General features: G+C 44.0%; 1 protein-coding gene across 1 annotated transcript in view; it reads left to right on the top strand.

Annotated features, from left to right (window-relative positions):
- Positions 1–12,826, top strand: part of GPC3 (glypican 3) — a 401,574-nt gene that overhangs the window by 18,078 nt on the left and 370,670 nt on the right. The window contains exon 2 of the mRNA XM_080794945.1: positions 12,635–12,796. Coding sequence (XP_080651071.1) covers positions 12,635–12,796 — 162 coding nt within the window. The remainder of the gene's footprint in view (positions 1–12,634; positions 12,797–12,826) is intronic.

Genomic DNA, 12,826 nt, shown 5'->3' with positions numbered 1-12,826 from the left:
CTCCCGAAGAAGGCAAGGAGGAAACCAGTCACCAGTGAGCCATCACTGAAGAGTCTTTTAGGTGTTGCTTGAATAACTGAGATTTTCCTCGATGTGGGGAGACGGTTGGTTTAGGGTAGAGTGGATGCACCACCGTGTGCGTATGTGAAAGAGAGAGGGAGACACACACACACACACACACACACACACACACACACACAATATTCTTTAGCTTTCAATCCCAGCTTACCAAGAACTCCTCGTGTCTCCAATCTTCCTGTAGCTGCTCTGCAACGGTTTGCTTGCCAACATCCCTCCTGTGCACTTTCTCCTTCATTAAATCTCTTCCACGGAAAGGGGTTGCCACCAAGTCTAGACGGCAGTGACATGCAGGAGGAGGGCCAATTAGTGGGGATTTTGATTCCTATTACATGAGGGGTGGGGTGGGGGGAGGAGGAGGAAAATGGGTCCTTCCCAGTCCTTCAGAGTCTCAAGTTCTAACACGAATGCTCCAAAGCATTTACACAGCTATTCCCCAAGATGGCATAAATGCCACAGCACTAGAGCACGTCAGTGTAGACGTTCGGATCCGCTGAAGGGTAGGAAAAGGGACAAGAGCCACAGTGCGGCTTCTCAGGGGTCAAGAGTGAGTGTTTGGTTTCCTTGTGGTTTGCCTTTTGGCTCAGGTGCCGTGCGTGTGTCGCACTAACAAGGCAACCTCCCCCCCCCCTTCGACAGGTTCCTCGAGTCGGGAAAGAGGGAAGATAAAATAGGGGGCACAGGTTATTTAGAGGGGCTGAGAATGTAATTACAAGGTGCAGTGGCTTGAAACTGAAATTTAGGTTAACCATTAGAGCCGGGAGAGGCATCTTAACAGGAAGGGCAATTGGGCGTTGGAGAGATTGGCTTGGGAGCTGGTTAAGCAGCACCTTCCCGAGGGCCCAAGACTAGGAGGGAGATGCCAGCCACATTCCCGGTTGGGCTCCCAGCTGGGTCGGCATCTTCCCTTGTTGCCCGGCTCTGTTCGTGACTACTTGCTAGGAGCTTGAAAACGATTCTTTGTGTATCTGAAATATGCCTGGTTGGTGAAGCAGGAGGAAACAGAGGCGGTTGAGCACTGAGAATGAGGCGTTTGGATTGGTCTGAGGACCCCCCCCGCCAACTTTTTTTTTTTAAGGATTTTATTTATTTCAGAGAGAGTGAGCGAGCACACAGGGTGGAGAGGGGCAGAAGGAGAAGGAGAGAGAGAATCCCAAGCAGGCTCCACACCCCAGCTCAGAGCCCAATGCGGGGCTCGATTTCACGACCCTGAGATCACCACCTGAGCCAAAATCAAGAGTCAGGCGCTTAACCAACTGAGCCACAGTCTGAGCACCCCCTTACCAGACTTTCTGAAATATGGGCCAAGGATGGAGGCAATATTAGGATTTTTTGCTTCTATAATGCTTCCTCCTTCTTCTAGCACGGGCCTGTTCTTGTTCAAGTTACGTTTGGGCTCTGTCAGTAGGACTTTCTTAGGGCTGACCCTAGATAAAATTTGGCCTGAGTCTCTTTTATCTTTTTAAAAATCTTTCCTTTTTGACATTTCCCCCTCACCCCCATCCGGGTGTTTTGGGTTGCCTGCCCACTGTCTTCTTGCCCGTGCTGCATGAAAATCCCAAGTAAACTCCTCAGCCTTGAGGGGTGTTGCACTTTCAGACAAAAACCTGAGGAAACTGGCTAACCTGAGCACTAACTCTGCCGTGAGGAAACATTTCGATACTGCTAGGCAGATACTCGTAGGCGGCGTAGAGGGAGAGAGAGGGGCTGTTAGCTTCCCAGGGCTGCCGTACCAAATTGCCTCAGATTTGGTGCCTTCAAACAACTGAAATGTATTCTCTCACAGTTCTGGAGGCCAGAAGTTCAAAATCAAGGTGTCAGCACGTCCATGCTCCCTCCACACGGGCTCTAGGGGAGGATATCCTTCCTTGCCTCTTCCGGCTTCTGGAGGCTTCGGGCCTGTCTTGTCCTGGGGGCTGTGTTCCTCCAGCGTCTGCCTCTGCCTTCACTCGGCCTTCACTTCTCTATGTCTCCTGTCTGTGTGTCTCTTGTAAGGACACTAGTCATCAAATTTAGGGCCCACCTGATTAATCCAGGATGAGTCCTCGTTCATTCATCCAGGAAGCCTTTGTGGAGTACGTACCATATACCTGAGACTGTGCCATGTCCGGGAACACAAGGATGGCCAAGATACAGTTCCTGTCTCCAGAAACGTGCACTTTAATAGTTGGAATACTAAGAGCTTACTGATAGCTATAACATCCAGATTGCAAAATGCTGTGTTAGAGGTCCAAAGTGTGAGCTCTTGGGGATTATTTGGTAGGGAGGGTAGCTGCGGTAGGGTAGGCAAACATGATGAAAGAGACACTTTTATGGGTGAAAAGGTTTGAAGAGCTGAAACTCGGGGAAGGGCGCTCCAGGGACAGGAACAGCATGAGCAACACGGGGAGGCCAGAAATGGAGCCATGTGTTCGGGACACATGAAATAAGTTTAATTTAATCCCCAGAACCATGTCAAGAGGTAAGTGATCTTGTCCCCATTTTACAGATATGGAAATGGAGTCTCAGAGAGGAAGTAACTTGCCTATGATCACACCAGTGTTAAGACCCCACTGGTCTGATTTCGCAGGTCCTCCCTTTGCCACCGTGTACCATCCCATGAGGGAGCTTCTGCCATTAGTTAGCCTCTGGAGACAAAGGGCCATGTAGAGGGGAATGTGGTTATTACATGGAGTAAAGCTTTGTAAGCCTGAGTCATTGGCCTTGACCCCATATCCATGTTCATGTAGAGCCAAGTGCTATTGACAAAGGCTTCCTAGAAAGGCAGAAGCAAACTTTTTTTTTTTTTTTTTTTTTTGGTGTCCTCCCAATGCCCAGTCTAGAATGGGCTCAGTGACTAGCGATCGTTCTACAGTTGGGAAACGTAGACCCTCAACTCTGAAGTTACCTTAGCCAGGCCTGGATTTGAGAAGGTCTTTGGGCAAATCACACAGCTGATTTGGTAGCAGAGAAGATAAGAACACCTTAGTCTGGGTAGGGAGGGGGTCATCCCCTGCCCCCGGTGTGATTTCATACACGGGGAAGGGCCTAGCGCTCAGATCGAGCTTATGGTGTTGAAATTCTCAGCTATAGTTCAGGTTTGCATGTTTGAAGATTGTATCTGAAAAATAAAAATTATACATCTCCTGAAAGGTGGGATCTCGGTTACTTATCTGAATAGAATAACAATTAAAGAGTGACTCAGGGAGACAGGGAAATTGCCTTAGTTGAGTCCGTCTGGCAAAATTCTAAACTAAAAGATTTTTTTATCCCAACTAGCATTGTTCTCCAACCCAAGTTTGTTTTCACTAGGACTTTTCCTCGTGTCTAAAGAATATGTGTGTGTATGTGTGTGAGAGAGAGAGAGACAGAGAGAGAGCTTTCTCTTGGGCTCTGAGGACTCTTCCTTCATTTTCCCTCGAATACCATTCTTCTAGAATTTGCCATAGTAGCATCAGTTAATCCGATCTAGTTCCTTTAAAACTGAACTCTCTCGAAGTTCTGGCATTGGTTCCAAGTCAAAGGGGGAGGGCATCAAGCCCAAACCTCCTCGGGCCCCTTGAGGTATGTAGATGAGTCAGTCAGGGGTCTTTATGTCAAGGAACTTAAATCTGGTGGCGATAAGCCATGCAGATTTAACTGTGATGCAATTTAGAGTGAGAAGTGTCTTCATAAAGGATGCAGGATGCTGTGGGAATTAGAGGACAGAAAGCTTGTGGAGTACATCTCTTTCTGCTCCCATAAACCCTCCATCCTGTGAGAATCCAGCCGAAGATAAGCAGGAGTCCATTATACCTCAGTAAAGCTGGGAAAAAAAATTGTAAAGATAAAAAACAAAAAAGAACCAAAGATATGTGGACATCCTCTTGTAGCAGGACTCTGAGAGCTTCCCTGTGCTTCGGCCACTCTCCACAGCTCACTCCTCCCTGTAGCCTCACCAGATTTCTTGGCTGTTCCCGGCCGTGCCACGCATTTACACAACTCTGTGCCCCTGCTCTCTTCTCTTGCTCCTCTCCTCTCTCCTCTCCTCTCCTTCTTTCTGAGAGTGCGTGAGGTGGGGGGCAGTGAATGTGGAGGGGCAGAGGGAGAGAGAATCCCGAGCAGACTCCCTGGTAAGTGCGGAGCCTGATGCAGGGCTTGATCTCATGACCCTGAGGTAGTGACCTGAGCCGAAATCAAGAGTCAGATGCTTAATGGACTGAGCCACCCAGGCACCCCCTTGCTCCATTTTCTTGAAGGGTTTTTAAGAAGGCTAATGATGGGATCAGAGATGCGCTTTGGCATATCTCTCTGAGGCTCAGGTGGAGGAGAGTCCGGCAGAGGCTGGAAGACCCATGGGGAGGCTCTTATAGCTGTCCAAGGGAAAAGAGGCAGGGCGATGAGGGACATTTGCAAAGTAGAACCAGTGGGATTTAGTGGCATTTGGCTACACGGAATGAGGGTGAGTAAGGTGTCTAGAATGACCTAGAGGTTTCTAGTTAGTTTGGAAGTCCCTCTCCTTGACAGGGACTGTGTCCTGTTCTTTATTGTACTTCTCGGGTTGCACATAGGCCCTGGTCCAAAGTAGGCATTCAGTAAATGTTGGATGAATGAATCATCCGCCACTTTGGCAGGCCGAGTGTAATCAGTGAATTTGTATTCCCAGAGCACATGTTGACTGCTGGTTGGGATTGGGGTCCAGAAAGAACCCATTTGTGGGGGAGTGTAGTGGTCTAGGAATTCAACCTTCACCGGGCATGGAATGATACGCACTTAATCGACAGTTGGCAGTGGAGATAAAGGTAATTCATTCTTTAATTCTCAGGCTTAGAGAATGGCTTATCTCCAGGGTGGTTTTAAACTCCCAGTACTCTAGTGTGGTAGCGACACTTTGGCCTGCCTTTTACAGAGGCAGTCTGTGGTGGCCCCAGGCACGATCTTTGATTTAGAGTCAGAGCTCATGATACCCAGGTGTGCCCTCTGCAAGGTCATGTTCTTTCGGGCTAAATAACAGAAGGGTAACCTTCAGCTGGGTTCCCGAAGATGATTTCTTCCACCAGCAATCATCACTTTCCACACTGGTTTTGAATGCAGTCATTTCTTTCATCTGTATTCCTATCTTGATTAGTGAGAAATTAATAAGCGTGTAAGATTTGATTTAGATAATGATTAATTAGGGGAAAATGCACCATTCTAATAGCAAGTCACTATTGTATGCTAAGGAAATTAGTTAATATTTTTGGATGGCTAATTGACTTGTCCTCTGTTTAAAAAAAATCTTTTAAAAGTGCCTGGTATGTTTTTTTGGTTCATTAGTAGAGCAACCTGCACTTAATCCTTTGGATAATTTTAATAGGCATCTATTACTTTCCCTACAAGTCATGAAGCAACCAGTTTGGGATATCACTCATTCTTTTGCTTAATATTACTTTAATGATATTACATCATTTTTTTAGCACAATGTACCTTTGTTAGCAAAAAAAGTAATCTGCCACAAAGCGGACCTTGGCAATGAAATGTGTCAAATCATCATATTCATATATATATATATGGAAAAGATTTCAATTTTCATTGTTACTGAGCCCTGACGATTCCTCCTCTTCTGTTGCTATTCGAATATGTTTTATCTTGCTCTTAGGAAAGTATAAGGAGCAAGGTCTACATTAATATTTCTTCCGTTCCTTATTGTGTTTTTTAATGGGATTTTTGACAATTTATAGTCATTAGTAAAATTGCAGTTGAGTAAAATAACCAATGTATAGAACACAATAAAGGTAATTAGAGAACTGGCAGGCTGAAAGTGACCTTGAGGGGTTATTTAGTCCATTCCCAATTTCAGGCTGTAAGACTCATCTGCCTACGCGGCTCTCCTCCACGCATTATGCTTTTGTTCGAGAACCAGCAGTGGGCCTTTACTGCCTATGGGGCCAAGCCCACAGGTTTCTGTCCAAACTCACATTCTGCCCTGAGAAGCTAGCTGTGCCCCATATTCCAGCTTCTCTCCAGGCAGGTTAGTCTTGCCCTAGTACGCTGCCGCCGCCAAACCCATTGTACCCCTTGGCTTTTCCAAATCTTTCCCATCTGGCAAAAGCCCCCCCTCCCCTAGAAGTCCCGTTTGGCCCCCAGAGTCTCTGGTGAGCATTCATTTACCTAGCAAATGTTGTCCATAGGACATATTTTAAAAATCACCTTGACTGAGATAATTTACAAACAATAAAATACACCCGTGTTGAGTGAAGAATTTAATGAGTTTTTACAAATGTACACACCCGTGTAACGCCTATCCCCAAAGAAAATAGAGACTCTTTCCGTCACCTCAGAAAAGATATTGCGTATTTTGTCACCTGACCATATGCCAACCTTTTCTCTTCTCTAGCTATTCTTGTGTGGAAGTCTGGTCTCTTCATGTGAGTTTTGTATTTGTTTATTTTAATGTTACTTAACCCGTGTTGTGCCAAGAAGGTGAGAGCTTTACCTGCATCATCTCATACAACCCTTGCAATGACTCTGTAAGGTAAGGGTTATTGATAATCCCCTTTTAGAGCTAAGGACAGAAAGCCATGTGGAATTTCAGTGACTACCCTTGCTTGCGTAGTTAGCCAGTGGTGGGGTAGGACTCCATTTAGAAGCAACTCGACAAGGGGGGGGGCACACTGTGATTGATCTTTTCCCGCTCATGGTGCCTGCCACGATGCTGACCTTCAAGCCATTTACTACTTGCTGATTTGGAATAAAATCCAATAGAACAGATATATTTAGACAGACCCATAGCACATCGTTCGCTCTCCTCTTCCGATTAGGGGCAAGGCTCAGGCTTGGAATGGGGTCTTTGGGTGAGTGTGTGAGCCTATGGCTGCACGTTCTTGAATGGAGCCAAAAAAGAACAAGAACTGGGCCCAAAGGATAGAGGTCAAGAAAGCAAGGCCACGGGTAGCCAAGGCTAAGACATCCCCTGAAACAAGAGTACGCATCAGGAAAAAGCCTGCTGTGGTCTCCCAGTGGCCTAGCCTCTGGGAGGGGAAGCAACTGGTGAGGGTGCCCAGTATGGGTCCATGTGGCAAGAATCCTCTAGAGGAAAGCTGCCATAACCCAAATATCCCTTTTCAGTTGTCAGACCCAGACTCAGACCCAGTGTGCCAGGAAGACCTTGCCTCAAAATAATTTGAAATAAATTACTTTATAGTTCCTTCAAGTGAAACCTGTATTTGTGTATCTTCAAGATGTTTGGTAATTGATTTTTGTGGTATTTAAAGATATTTTTCCCAAGATCAAAGTTAAGTGCACAGGTGTAAAATTTTCAGGGTCATGTCTCCTCTCCCTTCTTTTAGATCAGAGAGACACAAAGGTTGTTTGTTAGTTTTTTGTTTGTTTGTTTGTTTGTTTTTTACCAGTGTTCTCAACCTGCAGCCCTCATTAATTCAACACTATATGTACAGGGCTGAATGGGATAGACAGGGCATCCCAAGGAGATGGGTGTCATTCTCTGTTCTTCAGGAATGGAAAATCTGGGAGAGGAGATTATGGTATGAAGCTACTTGTTAATCCTCCAAAATAAATGGGAACTAGCAGCCCTGTAATGACTTGAGTTAAAATTTTTTTTAAGCATCTGGGAATCCAAAGTTATTAAGCTCCAAAAACTTGAACCTTTCTGGCTCATTTGAATAGTCAACTGTTGAGCCTTCTCCTCATCTTCATCCCAGGCTACATTGCTTGTCTCTATTCCCATTTCCTAGCTGAATTCCATTTTTATATAAAAAAAATATGAGCACCTCTCTGATGAGTGTGGTCAACGATTACTTTTCCTTTCTGTCTAATAAAGGAGCTGTTTCCCCTTAACCTTCTTTTGTTCCTGACATTCCTAAAGAATGCTTTGCTACTTATTGTGTCTTTTGTAGGTTGCATCTGAGTTCTTGAATTGGCCTTTCTGCTTTCATTCATACAAGTATGTACCAGTTCTTGGTGTACCTCCTTGGTCATTTGCCCTTGGTTACTTTTTATTCATCCCACTTGAGATTTGGTTTCCAGAGTAATTCTTTGTTTCCTTGATGAGGATTCCTCTCTAAATTCTTTCTTTACTTCTTTTGGTTCTGCTTTGTTTCTTTTATGCTTCTGTTCCTGCATTGAAATGGTTCATTTTTCATTATTGTCATTTCATTTAGGCATGTCTAGCTCTCCTGGCCCACTTTGTTCCTTATGTTCTCTTGTGCTGGCCTGTGAGTTATATGAAATGTACTTAAAATGTTTTTCCCTTTGGCGTATATTTCCCTATTCCTGGCTTGGAAATTCTGAATTTGTATCAGCTTATAGATGTTTTTATTTCCTCAAATACTCTAGCTAACTCTTAGCCCCCAGATCAGTTGTCCTGGTTTATTGATTGATCGGGTGGTGTTAACTGGGAGGGAAGGTAGATGTTACTATATGTACATTTCTTATATCTGGATACAAGCTACATCTTTCTTCGTGATGTCTGAGATCTTTTCCCCCAAATTCTCACTTGATGTTTTGTTCCTCTCAAGATGTTTGGCTCAATGAATTCTTGAGGGAGTGGGAATTTTTACAATGATAAGACCTGCCCAACCCAGGGAAAGGGCCACACTATGCAATCTCTAAGTTACTCTATGAGTTATCCATCAAAAGCAAACCAAACTGGCGTCATGGTGATTCAAAGAGGCAGTCCTGGGTTTCTGCAGGTACACTGAGTGGTAATTTGTTATTTCTGAGACCTAACAACTCATAGCACTTCACAGAGGAAAGATTTGAGCCCCATTATTTTATGATTCCTGCTGGCTAGAGCTGGAACACTATTAGCAGCCATGCTGCTGAATAAACCCTACCATTCCTGAAAACGGGAAGTCCTCACCAGTGGAAACTGAGAAACACAAAGGATTTTTTTTATAACATTGAATTTTATGAATGTATTCAAATACCGCTATTTTAAACACATATGACTTAGGTATCAGTTTATCAAGAAAGTAGATAAAACATTGTCAAATGGACGGGAACTTGATACATGGCAAATACCTTCTCTATAGGATTTTCCTATCTACACGTGTGTCCCAACCAACCTTGTTTCAATCTAGATTAGCCACTCTTCCCGAAGGGGACTTTTTCTTTCCCTTCGTGGTCCAGTAAACCGCATCACTTTCTATTCCTAGAATAGCATTATATTTTGTAACCTCCTGTAGAAAGAACACAGTGAGCTAGAACTAGCTCTGTTTTCTTTTTCAGAAGATAATCATAAAGCCTTTAAGCTTAGACCATATTTAATATCAGTTTAAGGCTTGTCTCTGAGATTGACATTTATAGGAGTTAAATCTGAACCCTGTGTCTCCAGACCCCAAATTGTATTTTGACACATTAAATATCACCTTTCCATCCAGCGCTATAAATTGCAGTGCTGGATTTGGTTTGGTGATATGTATTATCTGTGCTCTCCGTTGACTGCTTTTGTCAGCTCCCTTGAGGAAGGGGAAGGGGAGTGCTCGAAGTCCGTATCCTGGACTCCCAAAGGTGATGTCATGTGAGGCAACACTTGATGAATTTCATTCCTAAATTAAGAAAATAGAACTTGGACACATACATTAAGGTCGTGATTAACTGGAATTCCTAGGGAAATAAGCTGTAATAGAAAGAAATTTTCTGGTCACTTAGGACTAACTAGTCTCTTCCTGCACGCACTCCCACCCCCCCATTTTTTAAAATCTCGGTTGTTACAAAGCTGTCTAAAATGTCTGCATATGCTTTCCTTCAGGAAGATTTGATGTTTATTACAGGACCTTGCTTTGCCAAAGACCTCACAGGAATTTGGGGGAGTTTCCCCTCTACCTCATATACATGTTTTGTCATCTTGACTAACTATGCTGCTTTATTGCACTCATTTCCTATGTCTTCAGTATTTATCTCTGTCAACCCCTTTAGACAGTGAGCTCTTTGGGGTCAGGACCATGTCTCTCTTGTTCAACGTGGGACCTTCACCATGTAGCACAGTGCTTGGCACCCAGAAGTTGAGTCCAACTGAGTCCTCTGAGAAGCTGACGCCAGTAGGGCCCTACATGTATAAGGGGTTCCTGAGGGAAAACATTTGTGAAGGAAAAGGAGCAGAGAGCTGAAGGATGCCAGAAGGACCCTCACACTGTGGTGCAGGTCTGACCCTGTGGAGGAGGGAGCGAAAGAAGGAAGGTAGAGTAGGAGGAATCTTTGACTGCAGTACTGTTTTCAGAAAGTTTTGTCAAGGTCAGTGGGGAGTCCTTGAGCCCAAATCCCCATCAGCCGAGTCCCATGCTCACAGAACTTAGCATCTTTGTTATGCTCTGACATCAGCTGGGGCAGGCCCTGGAGATGGTGGCCGAGATACAACATGGCGGTGAGTTCAGAGCGCAGCAGCTGGGACCATCCGTCAGTTAGTTACATGCAGCACAGTAGGAGGTCTGCGATTCACATGCTCACCACAGAAGGATCTCGACAAATGCTGGTTGGAGGGAGAGTCTGAGTACAGTGGGAGTTGCAGAGGAGGAGGGAGATTGGGCTTAATATTTGCTGGTATTGGCAGAAGATATAAAATCAGGGAACGCCTCATCATTTCCTTCGTCTCTCCTTAGATGATACCTTATGAAAGAAGCCTTTCCTGACGATCCTATTAAATAGAATTGTTGCTGCCACCACCATCTACCCTACCTCCCTGAATTTGGTTTTTAAACATAAAAAAAGAACAGTTTTATTGAGGTACAATTAACATACAATAAAGTACATATTTTAAGGGTATAATTTGATAATTTTGACACATGTGTATAGCCAGAAGACAATCACTGCAACCAAAATTATGAATCTATCCATCGCTCTGCCATATTTCCTCACTCTGGCCCCATCCCTGCTCTGTGTCCCCTCCCCAACAACCACTGAACTGCTTTCCGTCACTACAGGTTAATTCTCATTTGGGAGACTTTTGTATAAATGGAACCGTAAAGTATGTAGGGTTTTTTTGATGTGGCTTCTATGGCTTTGCATAATGTTTTTGGGGCCCGTTGCCGTGGTAGCATGGATCGACAGTTTATTCCTTTGTATGGCTGAGTCATAATCCACTGTATGTATATACCACAGTTTGTTTTGCTGTCCTTCCTTAGTTTCTGTTTTCTCTGTAGTACTCATCACTACTTGACTATGTGTGTGTGTCAATATATACACAAACTATACATATACACAACGTATATACAAACTATATATGCGTGTCTGTATATATCTGTTATATCCAGGGTGCTTGGCATGTGGTAGATGCCCAATAAAATATTTGTTGAATGACTCATCCAAGTCCCTGGCTTGAATTTTCATTCATATGCTGTGAAGAAATGCCTTGTGTCCCCAGGGAAGAGCTGAGAATGACAAAGGTTTCAGTCAGTGGGAAACTTAGCAGATGGTCGTTATTAACTGAGGTATAGAACACAAGAGATGGAACTGTGTGTGTGTGTGTGTGTGTGTGTGTGTGTGTGAGATACATAGAGATCAGTTTGGAGTTGGCTGAATTTGAGATGCCTATGGAGGGGTTGCAGATAGGAAGTTTTCGAGCTCAGAAGAGAGGTGAGGGCTGGGTTAGGGAGTTCAGCAGTCCCATAGATGAGATGAGATTATGGGTCGGGAATGCAGGGAGGGTCAATAATGTTAAAGTGACAGGCAGAAGAGGAGGAAGAACGGAAAAGCAGGTAAGAGTAGCCATAGCAGTCGGGTGTGTGTGTGTGTGTGTGTGTGTGTGTGTGTGTGTGTGGCAGGGGTAGGCTCACTATAACAAGGGAGGAGGAGAGCCTTTTAAGAAGAGACTGGTCGACTGGGAGGGATGCCACCAAAGGTCACATTGGATGAGGACTGAGAAGAGGTTCTGATTCCCTAATTTTGGAATAAGCGAGGAGATTCTTAATTCGACAACTTTTTATGGAGTTGCAGAAATAAAAGATACCATGCATCATAAGCGAGGTGCAAGGAAGTGACTCAGGAGTTCAGAGGTCGGCATTTGAATAGCGCTAGAATGTTGTAGTTGTAAGGGATTTTGGTGATTGTGTGAATGTTGATATTGTCCTCTGAATATTTCCTCTTTGAATCTTACCCCAGACCTTTAGTTAACAACAACAGCAAAGCTTTGATAAGATATTGATGTTTTAATCATTTATCCCAAAAAGCCACACTAGGGTGGCAGACGTACATTTCATTAGGAAATCATAACTGGAATTTTGAAAATTGCCTCTTGGTTGTGCTCTCATTCATAAATTATAATCAAGAAAAATAAATTGTAGGAGTGAAGATTAATCTTTTAACGGACAAATTAAATATCGGTGTTCAATGACGTCTACTTGGTGCTATAAATTGGTTTGTGCAGAATTTATGAGTCAAACCTAGGCAATTAATTCTAATGGTTATTCAAAAAGAATCAGTCATAAAGATAATTGGGAGAAAGCAGGGATTCGTTAAGATAAACACTAATTTTGAATAATCAAGATTTTACTATATTTAAAAAAATGCATTGTCTTGCCTTGTTCACTTTGTGTGTGTGTGTGTGTGTGTATGTGTGTGTGACATTCTGCTTACTGAAACGTCAAACACTTGTTTGTTTCAGGATCAGATCTGCAAGTATGTCTCCCCAAGGGTCCAACGTGCTGCTCCAGAAAGATGGAAGAAAAGTACCAACTGACTGCGCGCTTGAACATGGAACAGCTGCTTCAGTCTGCAAGTATGGAGCTCAAGTTCTTGATCATCCAGAATGCCGCAGTTTTCCAAGGTGAGTGCTGGGCATCATTTTAGACGTGCA

The sequence above is a fragment of the Martes martes genome (genome assembly GCF_963455335.1).
Source record: "Martes martes genome assembly, chromosome: X".
Lineage (NCBI taxonomy): Eukaryota > Metazoa > Chordata > Mammalia > Carnivora > Mustelidae > Martes > Martes martes.
This window is presented reverse-complemented; position numbering and strand designations above follow the sequence as displayed.